The sequence below is a fragment of the Enoplosus armatus genome, chromosome 9, assembly GCF_043641665.1.
Source record: "Enoplosus armatus isolate fEnoArm2 chromosome 9, fEnoArm2.hap1, whole genome shotgun sequence".
In the NCBI taxonomy this organism is placed as follows: Eukaryota; Metazoa; Chordata; class Actinopteri; order Centrarchiformes; family Enoplosidae; genus Enoplosus; species Enoplosus armatus.
The window spans coordinates 7,496,200-7,519,213 of NC_092188.1; the positions used below are offsets into that span (position 1 = coordinate 7,496,200).

At 40.7% G+C, this 23,014-nt stretch overlaps 1 protein-coding gene across 1 annotated transcript; it reads right to left on the minus strand.

Moving 5' to 3' along the window:
- Positions 1-58: 58 nt before the first annotated feature.
- On the minus strand, positions 59-6,354 carry csf3r (colony stimulating factor 3 receptor). The gene is made up of 15 exons (XM_070912058.1): positions 6,291-6,354; positions 5,795-6,091; positions 5,448-5,580; positions 5,122-5,288; positions 4,114-4,283; positions 3,827-3,977; positions 3,455-3,537; positions 3,127-3,334; positions 2,852-3,040; positions 2,547-2,648; positions 2,024-2,170; positions 1,811-1,951; positions 1,610-1,706; positions 1,451-1,529; positions 59-750 (listed from the first exon to the last, which is right to left on the minus strand). Exons 1-15 carry the CDS (start codon positions 6,352-6,354, stop codon positions 268-270), a joined length of 2,511 nt encoding a protein of 836 aa, XP_070768159.1. The 3' UTR covers positions 59-267.
- Between the last annotated feature and the right edge of the window lie 16,660 nt (positions 6,355-23,014).

The window sequence follows — 23,014 nt, forward strand, 5'->3', positions numbered from 1 at the left end:
ATATCATCTCAACAATATCAAAATTTTCTTCAGTAAAAAAGTTTATTTTCTAAAGAGATGACGTATCTACAAAGTGTGGTACAGACAAAGCATAGACATCATAATCATTAAATATCGAAGTGATTTTAGGATTAAATCTAGCATGCATTTACAGCTGTGTGTTATGCTGGATCAGTTTATCACAAGGGGCTCATTAGACAAACTCAGATCCACACGAACATCTTGCAAAGCTGTAACTTAATAATAAAAATAATCAGCAAAGCGCTTTCAGTCATTTTCAGTATCATTCATTGCTAATGCTCGTAGAAAAGGAAAGTCGTCCCACAGAATGCCTGGGTCTGCCGCTTCTTCGGGTACACAATCATGGCACGATCCAAAAAAACATTGCTCCCTTGGCATCCCATCAGTTGCCATATTCTGGTAGAACTTTGGACTGAAGGATTCTTCAGTCTCCAAGAGGGGCTGTGTGGACTCAGAACGCAGGTACACATGAGGCGTTTTAGGTGTAGTGCTGTTGCATGGACCAGAGAAGACCACAGTGGCATAAGGAACAGAGTCGCTGTTTGAACCAGAGTAGCCCGGGATTAATGGTGAACCACAAATGGACTCTCCCAGGTCACTGGTGTCCTCTGCGCTGCTTAACCATTGGTCATCATCCGCTTTACTTAGTCTCTCAGGGAGGTCCAGGAAGCTGAGATGGGACAGGTATATTGGATGGGGCCCCTCACTATCCGAGGCAAGATGGGTATCCTGCAAAAGGAAAATATATTAGTCAAAAATAAATGTCTTTAATGATAGTAAATGATAGTATAGGGCTTGTCATGCCTTAGTCATGTATATTGCTTGGTATTTTCATGAATATATGTTTTATAAATATTTACCACTTGGGGGCAGTGGAACAAGCTTTAAACAGTACACTGATATATAATGCTATGGCAAATGTGTTGGTAAACAGTTGCTTGTTTCCTGCAGACATGGAGCCACAAGTGGAGTTGTGTTTGTGGCCACCTGGTGAGTCCATTATGTAAGTCCAATATTCTATCTTATTTTATCCCTGTTTTGGTCTCCTGAGGGAAATATCTGTCTGATGCTGGGCAGGTAGTGTACAGAGGATTCATCATAGCCTTTTTGCTGAAAACACCTGCCTTCTGCGGCTGGAAATTAAGTTGAGGAGAGCACTGAAACTGTACCAACACAGTAAAACTCCAGGTTGTAAAACCAAAACAATGAGCTAAAAGATGCTAAAATGTGCCGTAGAGCAGAGGGGAACTGCAGAGTTGGTGATCATTCTCTGTGGATTCACCACTTTGAGCAATCCCTTTCACATTACATGTAGTCATTTGAGCCAATGTTAGTACACAAATATCAATTATTGCATCTTTAACCTTTAAAACTTTAAGGGGGTTATTTATGTATAGCATTTTGTCTTGCACAGGTTAATTTTCCACACCTGCGATGATGCTGATGTCCATCTCTTGATGCTGCTGTTTGCTGGATCTGGAACAACTGGCCAGAAACGCCCCTTCAGCCTGCAAGAGAAAGTAAAAGTGTTTTGAGAATAAATGACATTTAAGCGTCACAGCATAAGACAGTGTGGCAATGATCTCACCTTTTGTGATTGGAGAAACAATTCATGACTATGAAGATAATCAACAACGACAATCCAACACCAGACGCAATTACAATCATCACAACAGCAACCGCATCTGAGAAGAGAGAAATACATATTCTGAATGAAATGTGGGGAAACACGCCCTCTTGATCTTTCTGTCATGTTTCTAGAAAGCCACCACCAAACGATGATACCAACCGAAGGGCTCAATTTTGAAATGAACTATTGATCCGTTCAGGCTCCCACCAAACGTGCTAACCATCAGGAAAGCTTCATACAGAGACACAGTGTTGAGGTCTTTCAGGACCACCCTCCTCTCTTCTGGGTCAGCATTCACAACTGAAGGAAAAGTCAGGCATCAGATAGCATCAAGTACATACAATTTGTTTAAAATGAAGGTTTTAAACCTACCCTTAATGAGTCCCTTCTCATTCCAGTAGAAGACTTTGTAGTTTTGGATAATTCCATTCCTTTGGTCTAACGGTATTTCATCCCAGGTAAGCTCAATATGTGACTGCCAGGTCTTTTTAATTCTTATTTTTGGAGCCATGGCTGGAGCTTTAAAAGTAAATATCATCATGAGTGATTATTACAACAGTGAGCTATTATGCTCTCGAATCGAGGGTCTTAGGATAGAGGGTGTCATATGCTGTACAGACTGTAAAGCCCCTTGAGGCAAATTTGTGATATTGGAGTATATTAATAAAACTGACTTGATTTGACATGATTTGAAACCTTCAGGCCAGCAAAAATAATTATTCACTTCTATCCACAAGAGGGCATTATTCCATCATGTACCAGTTGTTTCTGATAGATTGCACAATATATATTTTTTTACTGTGGCAAACTCTCACATCTTCAAAGTTAAGGCTGCCCGACTCTCACGCCTCTGCTTGCTCTTTGTGTGATCCTCTTTGTGTCTTTGGTGACTTACCCTTTTGTCTCGAGTAGGCATTAACAGTCTGAGGAAGGCCTATCCCATCCTTAAACCTAGGATACACAGAGATCCCATAGGGCTTGTAGGGCTCAAAGCCGCCTATTGATTAGAGTGAGGAGGTTAGAGTGTATCAGTGTCCATAAGCTCCTAACAGTCTGTACAGGCAGGTCATGCACAGGAAAAAGAAGACCTCGCATAAGAGTGAATCCTTGTGGTAAAGGATGAACACCAGATTTGGAAAACCAAATAAAAGGTGAGTAAAATAAGAAGGACATGGATCATACAAATACTATAAAACATACCTGTTATAACAAGGCCTGTCTGGTTCCTTTCAGTTATTTCAAACTGGGTGAGAGAGAGGTCTGTTTTTAACAAAGGTCTCCATTCCACCACAAAGCCAGTGAGACTGGAAGAAATCAGGCTTCTCCACTGGACCAGTAGGGATCTGTCATCATGAGGGGTGACTTTGACGTCTGACATTACTGTAAGAGCTACAGACACAAAATACATCATACAAGTTGTGGGGAAAATGTATTAAACTGTATCATACCTGAGCCATATTCTATGTCAATTTTACCTTTAGGTAGGTAAATCCGAACTTCAGTGGGGGAGGATTTCCCTGCTGCATTTACAGCACTCAGATACACTTTCTTTGCTCTCCTGGGAAGCTGGAAAGTACAGTAATTCTCCATTGTAGAGCACACCTTTCCCTTTTCACCTGGCAGTTTTTGCACCGAGACAATGTATGACACATTTTGGCTGTTGGCACGGAATTGTTTTGATGGCTAAAACAAAAAAAAATTGAGGAGATATTTCAAAGGCAGACCTCACACACTCAACCAGAGCTATAACAGAAAACACATCAGTTTGTGACACGTGTCAAGCAACATGTGTGATGTGTGTACCTTCCAAAACAAGTGTATGTTGAGTTGTTTGTCCATGTTATCCCCCGATACCTTCATCCACGAGTCTAGGCGTCCAGTGGGAGCTGAAAAGAAAGAGATGGCTGTCAGCTTTGCGGTTTGTCAAAAGCCTGCACTTCTCTCATTCTTTAAAAAATAAAACTTTTCTATACAAGACAGGTCTATGGATTCACTGCCAGAGAGTGTGGCAGAACTCAATACATCAATTCAGCCTGCGCTATAGAGCAAAGCAGTGGGAGATGTAGAACATGACATTAGCATATATTGAAAAGACCAGGAAATGGAAGAAAAGGCAATAGATTGGAGAATGTTAGAATGACTGATTGTGTCCCTCTGGATTGATTTAAGCCCTACCATTCTCCAAGGTGACTCCAGACTGGCTGCTGCTCCATTCACTCCAGGGGCTCTGCTTGTATCTGACTCTAATTTGGGCGAGATACTGAGTCCCATGGAGGAGACGACACTGGTCCACAGGTCTGGTTGGTCTAACCCAGCTCAGTGGGATCTAACATATGTCACACAGAACACAAACATAGAGATATGACTTTAGGAAGGCACATTATGAACTGTGTAGTTTCTGTATAAAAAGTTAGTCAACTAAATTTTCAGTTTATATTGACACTGGAATTCATTTTACTCACTGGTTGTTCACTCCATTGACTGCTGTCAGCAGTCTTCAATCGGACTTCCAGGTTCAGGCGGGAGTCACGCATCCAGGCCTGGTGCAGAGATAAGCTCCAGCTCAGCTTTAGGCAGCCATACCTTTTAGGCACCACTTGAACCTTCAGAATCGTTGGTGGGTCAAACTTGGCTGAAGAAAAAAGATTTCTTTAACCCAGTTGCTGGGTTTGACATATGTTCTCACTTGATTTGTACAACGTGAAATATTTTAGTTATATTTGTCTATACTAATAATAATATAACAGCAGCAAATGTTAAATGATTCTGAGCTTGGTGACTCAAATGTAATGGCAATGCATAAGAGACACAAATGGGAGCTACATCAGATTATGAAAGAAAAATAGAGGAGTAGAATTAGAACAGTGCTGCACCAATTAAACATTGCACTTCTATAACATTGGCAGATTTATGATTTAAAAAAAAAAAAAAAATTAAAACGTTTTTTTGTTTTTTTCATGCATTCTTCTCAAAAGAAAACCTGGCGCCTGCATTACCCACGATGCAACTTGACCACTGATGGTTAGGTCAAAGATTCGGGTGTGTTGTGCTAGTGGTGGCTAATGTAGCCTTGAGCTGCTAGCCTCAAGCAGAGATGAGGAGTGAGCTATAGAGGTCTAGTAAACTCACTTCTTTCTAACTCCACTCCCCCAGATTTTCAAACTTGTAGTTGTCAGCCCCAAACAACGCTGACTCAAGTGACATCACTTGAGGACAACTTCTCGCAGCTCCATCTGGAGCCACAAAAGGCTTTTTACATTTGTTTTCAGTAGTAGTAATATTCCCCAAGACCTGCAAATGGACTTTGATGTATAAATCTGTGGTGTTCCCCTTAAGGTTTGTTCAGGGCAATATAATAATTGTATTACATCCCGGCTGGTAAATTATGTTTTGATAGAGGTCACTGCCTTCCCACAATAGAAACAATCAAAGAAAACATTCAATAAATGCATATTTTCTATATTTCTCACCGGCACTGACGGGTTCCAAAGTAATAGGTACGGAGGTTGCTTCTCCAAGTTCATTCACTGCCTTTACATATATTTTCATTTCTGAGAACAGGACAAAGCCAGAGCGAGGGATGGTATAGCGATGGACTCCTGTTAGTAGCTCGTAGGTGTGGTTCTCGTTTGAATCCCTGAAATTAGGAAATTATAATGTGGGAAACAGTTGTGCAACCTCAAAGACATATTTTGTAAATGACACTTTAAACATTCCTGACACAAAAATGATGTTTGCTTTCTGGTAACTGTTTCATTGTATTCCTGGTTAAAAGCATTTACAGGCAGAATATTACCATATCTCGGTGTGGAGGGTGTACTTTGTGAGCAGGTGGGTCTCCTGCTGCCCAGGGTCCCAGCTACAGGTCAGGGTGTTAGGGGTGGTGAGGTTTGTCTGACAGCTGAGGTTTTGTGGTACTTCTGGTGGATCTATAGATGAAAAAACAGGGTGAAGAGGGGCTTTTCTTAATGGAGGTTTTAAGGAAAGTGCTTTTTTGTAATGAGCTCCACCCAACACATTGAAAGTTCCTCTTGCTTACAAAAAAATGAATTTACCAAACATTGCCAGGTTTTACCTGGGGACATGAACAAGCTGTACAGGCAAGTTAATTTCATTATAAATGAACAAACAAGTCTTTCTCACATCCAGCTCTGATCTCCACTCCTCCTACCACTTGAACAGGAGAGGCCTGGACACAGCAGGTGAGGATCGCCCTGGTGTGATTGAAGCTCGGTATAAGAAGCTCGGAAACCCTGCCGCTCTCATTGGCCACGGGGCTGCTGGGAAGAAAGCGATCTCCGAGGCGCCACTCTATATGAACAGCTTGTCCAATGACCAGAGGGCAGCTGTCTCTGATGACACAGGTGGCTGTGACAGGTGACCCCAAAGGCACCACTGAGCTGGACGTTTGGACCTCTGCGCATGGCTGTATGCCATCCTCTAACAACGAGATAATGAATTTAAATGTGGCATGTTGAAGAGAATCTTAATTGTCCAGTCTTTTATAAAAAATACCAAAGCCATTTATTTAGTTTGGACAGAATCTCCCAGGCAATGGAAGAAATAACAATTGTCTTCGTAACTGCTGGTTTGGTATTTCCATTTAGATTTGCTATTTCATTCTGAGAGCAACACTCACCATTTCTGGCTCCGTTCACAAATGCCAGCAGCATGACAATCAGTGATACCCATGTGGATATCATGATGATAAAACCTGTTAGGCAGACAAAATGAAATGCATTATTCTTAAATTACACACTTTCATGCCCTATCAAAACAGTATTTGAATTGCCATTCCTTTCCGAGCAACATTGTGTGAGGTGAGGTATTGAGAGTGATAACGTCTGTCGCGTCGAAACACATCATCAACGCGGTGTTTCGAGTGTCTGGGATGGCAGGCTGATGTGAGCAAGGATGTGATCTCCATAATGCATAATATTTCAATATAAACAGGCAGCCAGAGAATGCACCCACCGCTTCCCCAACACAATGGTAGAGAACAATCTGCAGCGCTGTCTGTGTAAGGTGTTTGCAGCGCACATTCATGACCAACCCCATACACTGACACATGGCACACTCATGAATATAAAACTTCATGACAACTTGGGTCCACATTTATGCAACATGATTACACAAAGGATGTGACATTTAAAGCTTTGCTAGCTGTTACAAAATGAAAATAATATTCTCTCTAGACAGAATAAATAAGTTTGCTGTCGGTACACATTGTAACTCTCCTCTTATACCATTGTATTTACAGGGAAGAAAATTCTCCAAGCGGACAGGACGATTGTAATTGCCAGTTGCTAGAAGGTAACCAGCCTCGTTGGGCTTGCGCTCCATAGCTGATTGGTCATGTATAATGAGCAGAAGATGGGAGCTTGTAAGCTAAACAGATGGGAGCACTTCTCCAGCATATTGTACTTCTGATATTAAGTCAACAACCTGCTGGGATTTTACATTACAAGCACATGTGTTATGAAGTTGAATTTTGAGGAGTGTGTTTTTAAAATACTCACCATTACACAACCATGAAAGGTTAAAATTCACTGAACTCTCTTTTCCGGCTCACAAAGCAACGCCAACAAGGCTTAGACATGCCATCGCAGCATTTTTGTGTCTCTGTGAGCTCTATGGGAGGAAAGACAAAGCAGTTATTTGTCTGGAATAATGCTGAAACAATTAGTTCAATTGATTGGACGAATTATTAGTTGATTGACAGAAAACTGACAACAAATTTTCCTGAATGAAAATAAATAAATGTGAATTTATCATGTGGAACACCATTTCTAACATCTAGGGCACCAGTCATCTTCAAGTGTTTCACAAGTAAGACATTCCATGTGAAACAGCATTTCACACGATGAACCACACATACACACACACGTGGTTTTTAGACATTTCACAATATATTTGGCAATATATTTCACATATCAAAACATGATTTCTTTGTAAGATTGATTTATCATTTCAGTGATTTATCAAGTAACAAACACCACATTGTTTCAGTATTTCCACCTAAAGTATTATAAATTGAACAGATTTGGGTTTTGGACTGTAAACAAAACAAGCAATTTAAAGATCTCACCTGGGCTCTGGGAAGTTTTGATAAACATTTTTATGGACAAAACAGTTAATACAAAATAATCATTACATTACTTGACTTGAGTTGCAGCTGATTAACAGCATTACAAGCGAGGATAGCTGGTGAAATGTGTCACTTACAACACTTTAAGTGCCATTGCATGTATGAAATGAGGTACCATTAATTGATTAATTATTTCATTTTAAACTTGCTCATTCACTACAGTGGGACACACGAACACATATACACACATATGCACACAGAGCCAGTAACTGAGACCACAGCATTGAGAAACTTCCTGTGGTCTCGAAACACTCAGTCTTTGTCTCCCTTGACTCATTTTGGTGAGAAATTGAAGTCGATTGTTCCTCCAAAACATTTTTGGCTACATGTTTATTGTCAAGAGACCTTTGAGAGTTCAATTCAACTTATTCTTTAAAGGCAAAAGGAACAAAGTGAGATGATTTGTTATTAGATTTCCATTAATCCTGCTTCCAATATTTCTGGTCTAGAACAACTCCCCCTTTGGGCAGAAATGTTCTGTCTATACTGTCAAATAGCAAGCACCCTCATGAGATGAAGAGGTATTACTTTAATAATTTGTAACTATCACTCAGACTCACAGTCAGATCGCTGCCCTCAGTCCACAATAACCTACTATTTGGTGAAGTCTGCGTTAATGCGATGCTTCTTATCAGCCGTGTGCACAAAGGCCTCCATTTTCCCCCCTGCTTTCCTCTTTATAATTTCTGCTTACTACTAATAGGTAATTGCCTGTGGCTTTGGCAAAAAGCAATCGAGAGAAAGAGAGGGGGAGAGAAGGAGAGAAAAGATATGCTATTATGTATTTTGTCAACAAACACAATTTTATACTCTTAAAATAAAGACAGTATAAAATAAAACAGTCTATTTTCAGTGTATTGGCCAATTACTGAATGTTCCTAATGTTTTGATGCAAATATGCTATTTCATTTGTGTGTCTCAGTGAGTCATATGTGTAGGGAAACTTTTTGCTATAGCCACCGTATGTTTCCTTTCCCGTTGCTGTTGGGGGTTACAAAACGCCCACTGTCAGGATTTGGCAATATCCGCCACACAGAGTGAAATGACAAACTTGCCACTATTTCCCTTTTTTGGTCCTATTTCTCACACTAAGCACTGTGCTTTAAATAAGGAATTTAAAGTGTAAAAGTGTCAAAGAAAGTTAAATGTTTTGAATTCAGACACTTATAAATCACAGAACAGTTCCTTCAAGCTCAGACATTGTGACCTTTTGTGTCAGCAGTTGTAAAATTCCAAAAAGCTAAAAAGGAGGAAAGCAATCTGTTTCACATCCTCTTTTTTAATGGATGACCAGAACATAAACATGTTTTCTATAGATTAACACACTAATGCTACTTCCATAGTGACACAATAATGTCACAAGGTAATAAACGTTTCTACATGTTTTAAGCTTTAAACTTCAAGTATCTTTGCTTTAAAAGGATTATCTTATCCTCTTTAAACATCTGAAGACTCTTCATGTTTGTTAAAAATATGTACTGCCATTATTAGACAGGAAACTACAAAGGATGATAAATGGCAGAGCAAAGTACAACAGAGTGGCCAAAAAGTGTTTTGATTAAGTGTTTTAAATGAAATTAAGCTGAGCTGTCCATAAATTGGATCAGTATGCAGCTCTCCAGCCTGAACCTGTGTCATTCAGAAGCAAGTTTTGTAAAGTTTCCCCCTTTCAATCTGGCACAAATATCAAAATGAAAGGACCAGCAAATCGCTTGATGTGAAGATAAAGGAGAGCCATCAGAGAGGCTTGCCACTCACCACACAGCAGCTGCAGCAGACCCAGAAAGACGAGAGGCTCTCATCAGCCCTGATAGCACCGGATGAAACAGTGTGGCTCAAAGTGGCTCAGATTGGAGGACATATGTGTGTGTTAGTCAAGCAGCAGCAGTAACGTCCTTGTTTTGAATTTGTGAAACTTCACTATTTTCCAGGAAGAAACACATGACTGATGGGGCCCAGTCATGGGAAGGTAAGTGGGGTGTTTAGATTCAGAGCATTCTCGAAAGAAAAGAGTTGACAACTAAAAATATTCAAATCTGGAACAAATTCAATAACTCTTCACAGGTAATATTGGACATTTATTTATTGTCACAATATATTGCCTTTGTGATTGCTCATGGAGTAATAAGAACAGTCATTACACCTCAATTTGAAGCGATTAAATGTCAATCTCTGTCTGGCCTTTGCTTGTACCAGAACATGGAGATATTTCAACTTTATTTGATGGTCTTTTCCCACAAGGTGTTAAGATGGCAGCTGTCAAATGCCCTACAATATGACTCCAGGGAGCCGTCTTGAAGAATGCAATAAGTCTGGTTCAGGTTGACCCGTCCGTGTTGAGTGTGACCTTTGAAGTAGCCGATGTGCTGTATCACCGAGGCTGCCTCAAAGCGCCCTCATCTTGCTCTCTGAGCCTGTCCAAGCCTTTTGTCAGCATGGTAATAGAACAAGCTTTTAAATAGGATTGTAAACTGTGCCTTGACCCCCCAAGGGCACTTGAAACTACTTGCCATATCACGTTTATTAGCTTATTAAATTGTAAAATGATTCTCTGGCTGAGGCCTCATTTCAAATGGTGCGCGAGGCGAGCCAGTGAGCTCACCCATTCAACTTTTAATCTAACAGCTGTATCCCTGCTTGGTCACTCCACCGCCCTCAAAAACATAATGGAAGCTAACTGTTAATCAAGAGGCCGCTGGAGGAGGAATTAAATGCATGCAGTGGTAGGTTTTTGAATAGGAATCAACAGGAGAAAAGAAAAGCAGACACTAATTAAAAATACATTAACTGGTTATCATGCGTTGACATATTTTGCTTGATCTTTTTTCCTAATCAGCAGTAATGAACGAAGTGCTCTCCATCCACTGGGTATTACATGCTACGTTTCAGTGAGCAGTAAAATTAGCTGAGCCCCCTGAAGCTAAGTTGAACTGATGAAGCTTTGCTAGGTTTGATTACGGTTCTTGTACTGTGCTTAATAGAATGCTGTCTCCTCTTTAGATTCTTATTCACATAAGAGATGTGACTAACCCCAAATTAGTCACTGCTGGAAATATCCTCTCATATCCATCTACTATTACACAGAGAATTACTGTAGTTCCCTGCAATCACAACCACTGTAATCATGGCTTCTGCTAATTATGGATGCTTACATTCAAATCTAATCCTTCAGTTGAAACAATCCCATCCTACTACTCTACTCAAACCCTATAAGTCACAATCAATATACTGTACCCAGGGTTTGACAGGAAATTACACATTGCATCTATTGTTTTTCTTTTGTCTAACAAGTGTTCTCTAATCAGCCCTAAAACCTCAGAACTGTGAGTCAGACATATTTATGTGCTATTAAATACTCAATACCCTCTACACAGCTGTAATTACTGATGCCAGACCTGCTAGAACTGGACTGTTTACGTTTGAATGTACAATGTACTTTAGTTCATTATAAGGTGAATGACTTTGTTGAAAAAAGTGGGCCACAACATCAACACAATTTAACGGAATACAATAAAGAACCACTGAAATTGTAGCCAGTTGAAAATAGGTCATATGTGTATGAATTAAGAATGAAAAAGGTAAACTTATCATTACAAGTGTGTTGTGCAAGCTAACGTGCTTGTGACACAGAGGGGGGAGGATTTAAAAATGTGTGCATGAAATATCACCTATTATATTTTCTTAGTATTTACATTTAATTCATTTTATCACTCTGTAATTTCAGTAGTGTGAAAGTGCATTCTGGATTCTGGAAACAGTACTTTGACAAGAAAATGGTCCAGCTTTTTCTGGAATTGGACATCATCAACATCTGTTACAAATGTCAAGGGAATCCATGCAATAGTAGTCGTGATAATTCAGATGATAAGTCAGTGATATGAGATATTTCAAACCAAAGTGGTGTTTATACAGACTTGTGAAACTGAAGGTTCAGATATGTGCTGTACAAGCTGCCCACATTATCAAAACTCCCAGATGGAGGAACCATATGTCCTGAAAAGTGACAATGTGCACCTTTACGTTTTGTTCCTATCATCACTGTTTCTGGGTTCTGTTTGCATACATGCTGAACAAAGAGTCCTGCCATATACACTTCACTCACACAAACGTAACACCTCTATTATGATATAATGTGTCTGCATCAATTAAACAAGTTAGACTCCTTGTGCACTCACGATACTTGGCATATTTTATTGATTCTGATTAATTTATAATCACAATCATCGGTCATATTCAGCATTTGCACTAGATGATGCTTAATGTGATTACATACCCCTGAGTTGTTGTACATCAGGGAGCGTGGCCTCTTGCACTTCACCGCTGTTTCCACCATGAGGCTTGGTCGAGCAAGACAGTGAGACACACAAAGAGAGAGCGAGAGAGAGAGGGAGACGGAGAGAGAGGGAGGGAAGGGGTCAGACAAGCTCTGACTCACGCTCCTGCTCCTTACATGCACCCAATCCACTCCTATCTAGTACCTGTCACACGCTGGCTGCAAAATGGAATTGACTATTGATTTCCCCCTTACCACAGGTCAGTTGTGCTGGCAGGCTGTAGTGGGCTCACTGAGAGGCTAGTGTGGGACAACAAGAGGAGAGGAACATGAGGAGGAAACACACACATTACAAAACAAGCACACAAGCACAAATACACGTTCTTATTAACCACCGTTCTCTGGGAGGAAGACAATGAAGGTGGCTTTAGAAGAGGTGTGTACAACATGTGTAGTGTAACACACTCAGGACGGGGCAGGGCTTTGAAAAAACTGGGGTGAGGTTTGTTTGGTGAGGCAGAAAAAGTTAAATATTGTAAGGTATCAAAGCCTCTACTTTATTGATGATTATGGGGGTTTCAAGTGTTGTTTCTTTAATGTCAGAAAACAGCTTAGTTAACTTCTGATACACACTGATATATTTTGACATCAAAAGATGGTGAAAATTACCATTGATATTTGTCAAAGCGCATAGGTTATACTATAGATTTTAAAAGTGACCAAAGCACTTTCCTACCTTTCAGAACACATTAGTAAGGGTTGTTTTGGCCTTGAACACATGGGCTCATGATAGTAAACAGCAATTCCAACAGTTTGGGTGGTTATCCTTGAAGAATAGATCCATACAGCTACAACTCACAGTGGTACATGACATTTACACCTTTGTAGCGTTGGGGGACTCATGCTCCAAATATCTGAACGCACCACCACAGAAAGGTATGCAAAACAGTCTCTGTTCTGAATCATCATGCATTGATAAAGTATGCACTGGTTGTCTATGTGCACATGGATTCATTTTATGATGTTCATATCCAAACTTTTTACAGACATTTAGACGATTTTTGAGAAAACAATTGTAAAACTTTGTAGCCTAAAGCCGGCAATATGAGCAGTACAAGCTCCACTAACTACTAAGTTGAGTGGTTCGACTTGAGTGGTACTGTCTGTAGGCTCTATAAACTTTTACTGTGTGTTGGTCTGTGGACAATGATCCGCCTGACATAAAAACTAGACTGGCCTGTGGACCGTTTTGTTGTATTCTGTGGGGGATGCCAGCACTCGAGGAGTGCCGACATGTGAAACCAGAGAACTTAAAACTTTATTCAATGATAGACTGAAACTTACAGTGTCTACATGTGCCCAGTATAGCTGCTAACATGGCTACAGAGCTATTTTGGTGCTGGTCATTGTTTCATTGATTTTTCAAACTGTAAAGAAGTAGCCATTGTTCAGGGATGTGAAGGAATAAGCAGTGCCTCAATGTTTGTACCTTTTTTTTTGCAAGCATAAATGCTTTCTGTGGGCAAACATGATAAAGAGCATAGGCTTACAGCCAGGTATACACATTCACTTCCCAAGCTAGGCAAGTCTGGTTTGCAGACAAAACCTTGTGCACAATCGATAGTGTTATAGGCAGTGAGGAACAGACTCTGTGAGCAAGTGACTTTTCTAATAGTGCAGATAATTACAGAAGGTGTACAGTAGAAAATGTGTGAAATATAATTCAATACAATAGTCCTGCAACAAATGATATCTGTTCAAATTTTGTTGACTGTCAAGGAGCTGTTTTTAAGCTGTATATAAGTCTGTCTTAGGGCCTTACCACCTCACAGTATAATACCAATAGAGCAGTAACATTAGAGCAGTTTATTTTGTCTTACAAGTAGACAAAATAGTAGTTTGTGGTGGTGATTTATAAGAATAGATAACAGAACAATATATGGCAGTGCAACATCACAAACTACAGCCTCAAAAGTTACCATAAATTAAAATTAAAAACCCCTCAATGTCTCAACAAAAGGTCCTCCTCGTAAACATCACAGTAACACTATCGTGTGGTTTGTGTTTTAGGTTGCATTATATTCTACAGGTTAGATGTTAAAGACAAGTTAAATGTTCTGCTGTTTGTGCAGATATTTAGTTCCTCTTCTTCTAGTCCTTTTTCTTCAACTAAACCGATGCTAACATTGACAAACTGTCAATCCCTCTGTTCATGTAAATGAATCCCATCCATTCACTAAGCTATACAGTACTGTGCTCTCCATGTGAGATTTGTTGTTGACCATCTTATCTGACTCTTAAAGTTGAGTTAAACTGCACTGAAAGGCAGAGGTTCTGATATAACGAGATATAAAGAGACTTATTTGTCAGTCACTTTATGCGAATAAACCTTCAGTCTTGCACATTGTGACATCAAACCAGCGAGCTGCTGGCGATATTCGCTTGGTGTATTCAAGAGAGTCCAGGTTCATCTTAGGTCGCTACAGCCCACATGTTTATACACAGTTGATTCTCCCACCTGCTCTGACTTTCCTGCCCCTCCTTTCTCCAACTGTACACGGGGTCATTAAGTTATTGATTGAGGGTAAGGAGGCGAACAACTGCAGGGTGGCATAGCAGAATCAATCAAATATGCCAAGTGCAATGAGTGCACAAAGAGTCTAACTTGATTCATTGATGCAGACACATTACAATGTAGACATTACATTTATGTGAATTAAATGCCTATGGCGACATGCACAAACAGCATCCATTCATATGTTATGGTTAGTGTGTGATATCAACAGAAAGTAAAGCACATGCACCTTTTACATTGCACCTTTCAGGACATGTGGTCCCTAAAAGTGTGTGTGTAGCAATCAGTGTGACAGTGTGGACCGGCTGAAGTTGTGCTGGAAAGGTTTGTATTTTTGCATTCACTTTGTGGTTCATGTGGTACTCAGAGATCAAAATAATTTATGCAAGACATACTCTATAATTCTAGGTTTTTAGTTTAGCCTGACATCACCAAATGTGTGGTCTCCAGGTGGGCTTCAAAGGGGCTGCCTGCTGCTGCCCAACGTCCTCTTTTTTTGCACAACCTGACATCTTGTATGACGTATGGCCTCTTGGCTGCCTCCTTCCTCCGCTCACCATAAACAGTTGATTGCTTTACTTTGTTTTGTCGCTCATTTCCTTATCATAGCTCATAACAGACTCACTTTCTGACTCCTGATTGATTGATTTATGGGTCAATCACTGGGTAACCTTACCCGCCTATTATTTCACACATTCATATGTCTTTCAGTGAGGAATCACAGCCAGGGGTTCACATATGAAGCTTTTCATCAACTAATCTTGTCTAGAAAAATCCATCTGTGCTCTCCCTTGGAAAATAAAATTAGTGTGAGGATAAATATTCCATATTTGCCATCACAGTTACCCAAAAGTTAAGGCTGCATTTTAAACACCTAATTTTCTCAATCAGTCATGCCAGAACACCAGTGAAAAATGCCATCACTGAAAGATTTAAGTTATTTGGGGAAATTAGCATAACCACTAGTAGTACTTGCAAACAACAGATTGTAAACAGATTATGGGATTTGTCAAAGGCTGACCTTCTGTTAAGCAGCACCTGTGTAGAACAATGTGAGCCAAAAGGAAATCTACCCATTAAAACCAACAGATGGCACTCTGGTAACATCCAGACCTCAGTGTATGATGGGAAGGTTAAAAAAAAAAAAAAAAAAAAGAGGCACTGAGAATTATAACCATTTTTAATTTTATGTTTATTGTGTGTTACAGGTGAGGAAGCAGCAGTGCAGGAGCTTGTACACAGATAAGTTGGACATTGCCTCTTTCAGTGAAGATTAGAGAGAAAAAGACAAATAGATTCTGAAATCACATTGTTTTTCCTTCACAACATGCCTGCCTGTTAACTTTAAGAACTCCCCACAGGGACACCATTTGACAAGACAGCCAAGCCATGCGTCAGACCCTTTAGTTCACTGACTTATTCTAACTGGACCTGATTTTGGTTTTGTCAGATGTCTGAGAACAGGGTTACCTTGAACAAACTGTTTGACATTGAGGCTTCTGTGCAGAGGCTGAGCAAGATGGACAGGGAACCTAATCCTTTTCAGTCTACCAACAGCAGGACCTCGTCTAGTCATCGCTCTGATGCGGCCTTTGTTGGTGAACCGAGATGAACCAAGGACAGGAATTTTTCTTCTCAGGCCATATCCAGTTAGACCCTTCTGGTAAGTGCCATGACCCTGGCTTTGGGGCTGGGGGAGACCACTCACAGACATGCCACGTCTATTTGGAACAGACTCATCAACAACAAGGTCATGCTCATTGTAGACAAATGAGAGCGGCTTGTTGCGACCTTGAGGATCCCAATTCACAAGGTCAGGCTGGCCTGGGGCTTTAGACAGAGTCGGAGGGGCAACATGCTTGACCTCCTCAAAATTGAACTCGCGGTTAATAACTGACTGTCCTCTGGGAAAGCTAAGCACTTGGTCAGTGGTGTATTCACTTTGAACTGGATTGTAAGTGTCATGGCTCAGTAAAAAGGTAGATTCAGAACGTCTGGGGTGTGCTTGTTTATGTATTCTGTCATCTAGCGAGCTCACTCCCGGTTGACTTTGTCTATATGCCATGTTAGCTTCAGTCTTAGCCAATTCACCATCATTGGAATTGTAAGGTTGAGGTCTGAGAGGCATTGTGTTGGGGTATATCCCATGGTGAGCTGGTCCATAGAGGTCAGGGGCTCCATGGACTCCAGGATAATCCAAACCCAAGGCAGCTGCACGGGCTACAGCAGAACCACACACAGAAATATTAATAAACTATATTTGCTCTGAGTGCTGCTTCATTGTTTTGAAATGTCAAATATACCTGCTAATTGGTAATTATAAGAAAATAGTAACATCAATCAAAGCACGCTACATACCTCTCGCTGTTTTAGCACAATACACACCTCCAGCTGACACAGAGTGAAGCACAACAGCGCTGCAAAAGACAACGAAGCACTGTAAGGCAAACAACACAGCACTGAGCAGCTATGATTGTTTTTTAACCACAGGAAACATTCAGGTTTAAAATACCTGAGAAAAACCTCCAGAGTTACACACATCCCTGCTGTTATGCCAGCATAAACTTCATGGCAACGCAATTACTCAAAACACTTGCCACTCTTGACTTCTTTTGCAGCCACTCTGACTGCCCAAAACCTCACCCTGGCTTGATTTACTAATTACAGACAGCTGGTTGTCATAGAGACCAAAACTCAACCACTGAATCCAGTCAGCCACTGGCAAATTGCTTCATTACAGGCAATTAGTTAAAATGCTTGCTGGCGGCAGAATTTGACAAAACAAGACATTTTTGTTTATTTTCATTTTAGTGGAGTGAAACACACATTTAAAACATGGCAATGTGAGCAGCAGAGATAAGAGTCATGCAAATATGTATGGTTCAGTGCAATTTTGAGCAAATTCTGTCATCTCTTATTTATATACGACTGCGAAAGAAAAGTTTGTGATGGCTTGGATACAAAATTGTGTAATGTAAATAGGCATGAGTAGTATATTATCTAGTTTGCAATCCCAGCATAATTAATAACATCACTTCAGGACTTTAAATTACCTGAATAGGTATCTAATTAAAACTTCTAATTCACTAGACCTAAAACCATGATAATGATATACAATTTCCGCATGATTACCATAACCACCACAAATTTTAAATGATCTCATTAAGCTTGACCTCTTTTATTAAACGGTTCAAAGAGCACAGAAAACATTTGGAGGCATACGTACAGCAGTAACAGTTTCTCTTTTGTTTGTCATAAACTAGTACAGTTCAAGGCTAATTAAAAACAAGCACAATTAATCGCTTTACTTTAAAAGAGAAAGGAGCAAAGCTTGGATCCTTGCAACTGGATATGACCGAGCCAACAATGAAGCAGCTGAGAGCAGTGGAAGCATTTAATAATTCACTCAAATGATTTCTGTCAGGCCTGACAAGCTAAACGGGGGGCTTGATTTAATTCTGTAATTGCACGTTCACCTTTACCCTGAACCCATACTTTGGTAATTAATAGGCCCAAGCTTTGTTTGAAGTGTGGCACGGCAAGTAATGGAATTGAAATTGCAGGTGATGCGAAACCAAAGATGTGAATGCCCGCTTGGTCAAGGAGCTCCTGTTATTTTCTCACCACAGTGTTACCGAGGGTGGAGAACATGCAGTGGCACCAACCCTCAATCAACCTACAGACCTAATCCTCTGCTCCTGTCTGTTGTTAAGGATGGACTAGACTTGTCTTGAACTTTGCTATTTGACTTGTGGGTTTCTATACAGTCAAACACACGAACCCACACGTTCAACCTGTCCATCAGCAAAAATGACTGTACTTTGCCTTGCACTGGCTGACATTTCCAGGGACTCTAAAGCAGACCTATATCCCATGTGGGTGAGGTTGAATCACTTGACATACACCCTCTGGAGGCAGGTGATGGTACAGGAGGTCAGCAACAGAGGATCAGTGCTCCACCTCTCAACCTCAGAGTGACGACTAGACCCCTCGCTCAGCTCCAATCACCCCCTCTGGGCCTCATTTGTGATGAGCAGGAGGTCTGCGGTGTCATTTCCACAAGATGTTGACACAGAGAGAGCAGCCTCACCAGACTGCCAAATGACCAGTGAACTCTGACACTTCATCAGCACAATGTTCCAGTAATGGCTACCTCAACCAAAAGGTGGTATGTAATGAAGCCGCTATTAGATTCATGATGAAACCACTCACAATTGTTTTGGACTAATTTTCCAAAGTCGTGTAAATATGTATCAGAATCAATTAGGCCTAATAATATACAGTCCTTAGAGGATTCACATCAAAGCACATAAGCACACAATCCAATTAAGAGTGTTTACTGTTTAGATTGAAATGCTCAGCGTTCCGGTCTTAAACCCAATCCGCATATCAGTAAACAGTATTTGCCAGAGTGCCTTCTCCGGTGGTTGTGTGTGGGCGTATGTGTGTGTGTGTGTGTGTGTGCGTGCTTGTTTGTATGTACGAGTTGAGAGAGAGAGATAAAGAGTAAGAGTACATGCAGCTTTGCAATCTTTAATATGTTTTTGTGCATCTGTTTTACGTGTTAGCATATCTCCAGGACTTATTCCAGATACTGAGGTAGCAGACGACAAGAGAATTGGAATTACAGACATTGTATTTGCTATTTTAAAGGGCTTAATAGTGCTACAGTGAATTTTCTTGTAGACAAAAACAGCTAAAGGCGAAGTGCATACATTAGTACCAAAGTATTTTTGTCATCTCTGATAAAAGAGCACATATCCAAGACAATAATGCCTCTATAAATCTATATCCATATATGTTTGTTATTTATATTCATTATAATATATGCAATATGATTGCCGGTGGGTAGTGCATTATTGTTCTCAAACTGTATAAGATACATAAGAGATCAAGAGCCTGAATAACAGAGACAAAGCACACTATAAAGGCTTAAGGCTGGAAGGTGACATGAGAGAAACAGTGACACATGATACTGTTTGAGAAAAAACATATCTCAAGTTTGTATGTAATAAAGATTTACAGTGAGAATGGTAGCTAAAAATAAGTGTTATCAACCTCTTACAACCATATATTTCCAATAGATAAGAGCACAGGACTTTATTTTCATGGAAATGATCAATAATTAGATGAATATACGTTTATTAACTGAATTTCAAGTCCCATTTCTACTATTTTATTGCTGCTTCCTCATTCTTCCTTTCAGCATTGTGGACAACAGATACTGAACTCTTTGAGCTCTAGGGCTCAGGCTGCCTCCAAAGCACAAATAGCAATCAGCAGAGGGAGCAAGGGAAAGGAGAGGAGGAACAGACACACACACACACACACACAAAGAGCAACAGTTTCTGTGAGAAAGAAATGGTCAAAATACACACTGAGTTAGATACCTACAAAAACATGACAGAGAATGATTGTGTACAAGAGGAAGCAAGCCATTTGTTTCCACATTACCAAATTAGAAAACCCTCCAATTCATCTCCTGTTCATACAACTTTCATTATAGAGGCTTGCCTGCACCGGGCATGCTGAGCCTGCGATTCGAGACAACAATTAATTTTGGATTTTGGAGCCTGCCTTCTCATCTTTTAACTAAGTGAACATAGACTGTTGCTTGCAATCTGTCCCTCTCTCCAGGCTTTCCATAACAAGAAAAATAAAAGTGACAACAACAAGTGCTGTAAGGCCTGAAGTATAATTAACAATGACACCACCAGGATGGTTCCTTTAAATTCCATACCAATTAAGAAAGTCAGTCAGCAAATACTGCTTGTGATATCCTAAACAAATGCCCCTTGTGGCTGCTTCCAGCATGCATGCAGTGGCTTGCATTGGCGACATGGTCACCTGTCAGGCCTCATTTGGATGTGGTGGATTACACTTTGCATGGTGCTGTCCCAAACCATCTCCCCACGCTTGGTTCCGTGTCGGAGATTAATTAGCCACAACTGGTTCTACAGAGGCCGTCAAACCCAAGCAAGCTAGTCAAGAGAAAGAAAAGAGTAATGATGAATCAACAAAGGTGTCTTCTCCTCACACTGTTTTTGCTATCCAAGCAAAGGCATCACCCTAATTCCCATGATGCTCAGCAGCAAATTCTGACAAGCTGAACTGTAGCAGCAAATCAACGTGTGCCACATGCAACTCTACTATATGGTTTAAGTCTGGTGAGCTAATTATGCAAGTCAATTTATGCTATAAGTCTCCGCTGCATACTTTCTTCAATTCAAATTATTAGTGTATTTTGCCCACAGCTTATTACCTGTACATACTGCATGTTTTTTTTCCCACCAACTAAGCCAGCTGCCAGTGTCTGAGCCTCACGTTGTTTCATAAATGTAACGACTGTCTCACTATTTTCACAGCAATATTAATTATGATTATAACCATTATAACAAATAAGGCAGTAGTCGTAAAGGCAGCCAAGTAATTCCAGTTCCCCTTCCTCAAATTAGTTTTACTTTCTGTACTATTCCAGGATTGCACTTTATTTTCATTTTCACTCCTTTCATGAGCTACTGTATATTGCAGTATCCAGGCTGTCATTTGAGCATATGTCTTCTCAGCACTTTTTAACACATCTTTGTCTAGGCAGTTGCTGTGACTTTCGAGATTTGTTTAAGAGCCCCTGATTACTAACGTGTGTTTCTTTCAAGTTTATACTTCAAATTCAGCGAAAATGAAGCATTTCTGCAAATGACCAAACAGAGAAAAGTTACGTTCTTATTCAGTGCCAACTGCGTTGATTTCTAGTGTAGTGACTTTCAGAGGATAGTCTGATAGCAGTAGTACGGTTAGGTAAAACTGACTAAAACTGGTTGTGGTTAGATAAGAGGGAGACTTTCGCAGGAAAGCTAATGTGGGTTGTTGTGGCTCTTGTGTTGTGTAGCCGGCTGCTGTCTGGTTTAGTGTCAATTCAGATACCTGGAAAATCAGCTCCTGTATCATTTGCTGTCATGGCTCGCTGTGACCATGGCAACCACAGAAACCACAGTGGGCCCCAACGGCAAGTTGAAAAAGTTGAACCATCACAGCCATCGTAGCCACCCTCCCTCTTCTTGCCGTCGTGTTCACATTGATAAACATAAGGGGCGGCAGATTTTTGCTGTCTGAAAACACCTTAACAATGGCCCATTAGGTTCATGAGTATACATGTATATACAGTGCATTACTTCTTGACTCTCGCTGAACTAATACAGCCAGGCCTCATTTAGGGGGACCCTGGTCTACATGGTTCAGTACTTTGAACTTTACTGTTTCCATGTTCTCCATGTGCCCACCATAAGCCATTTCATCTGTGTGTTTGTGGGGGATGACAGATGGCGACAGGCGTTTCTCCCCCACGAAAGACATCTGTAATGAATACTGTAAGTGGTCATAGCGGTGTCATGTCCTGGCACTGAATACATCAACTGCCATCAAACAAACACTATCATGATTTTATAACGTACCATCTGTAAAACTCAGATTAGGGTTCAGGCAAGCTTTAGGGATGAATCCCATTTTTGCTTTTTGCAGAAGAGGAGATGAACTGAGCGAGTCAGTGGGGTGGAAGTTACTTGGACCTTGATCAGCTTCGAATGCCCCATAACTGGGAAGCCTCAAGCATGTATTTGCTGGCTGTGACACCCTGTGAATCAGCTAAATGTCTGTGGGTGTGAGGCCTGCTGGTAACGTCGGTCTGATCCACTGCACATCTGGACATGCCCCACAGTCAGTCATAGCCATGCTGCTGGTCTGGTAGGTGGTAAAGTTTTGGATGCTTTCACAATGGTGCTGCACCAAGTGGCACAGTGAGGAGAGGGGGCAAAGACGGGGGTAGAAAATAAAGCCTAGAAAGGGAAAAATAGGCCAAGAAAGAAAGAGAGAAAAACTGAAATAGACGGAGCGCTCGGCTGTGATGGCTGATACTGGAGATTGCTGCCATGCCTTGATTCCTCCATCATCTCTATCTCACTGAAACCCTGACAAATATTTCTTTCACTGGCAAAGAAAGGCAGGAATATTTTTTTTTGTCAAGATCTGCCTTGAAAAAAGTGAAGTGGTGGAAAGTGAAGGTCACGCACTCTTTCCATTGTCTCCTTTTTGGCCCGCAGACAAGGGGTGAGCCTTTAATGAAGGCTTGGAAGGTGGTCTGGGTGGAAATCGGCCTCTGCCTCATTAATGAAAGGTGGACAGCACTTGTAGAGGTTAGCACATCGACGATATTGATCGTATCAAGAGAAACATGCATCACAATTAACAGCACTCAGATTCTGCGTTTCTGAATTCTTATATATTCTTTGTCCTCCCAAGAAGGCAGTATTCAGGTATCACCTCACAGTCTTTGAAACTGCAGGGGAAAATGTTATTGCCTAACAAGCTTCA

Bases quoted from the DNA above. Each gene is read 5' to 3' on its own strand.
- csf3r (XM_070912058.1), bottom strand. From the start codon at position 6,354: ATGATATCCACATGGGTATCACTGATTGTCATGCTGCTGGCATTTGTG. The intron at 3,335-3,454 runs GTACACACATCA...TTTTTGTTTTAG, and splicing joins ACATACACTTGTTTTGGAAG to CCATCAAAACAATTCCGTGC. The intron at 3,041-3,126 runs GTAAAATTGACA...TTGTGTCTGTAG, and splicing joins TCGGATTTACCTACCTAAAG to CTCTTACAGTAATGTCAGAC.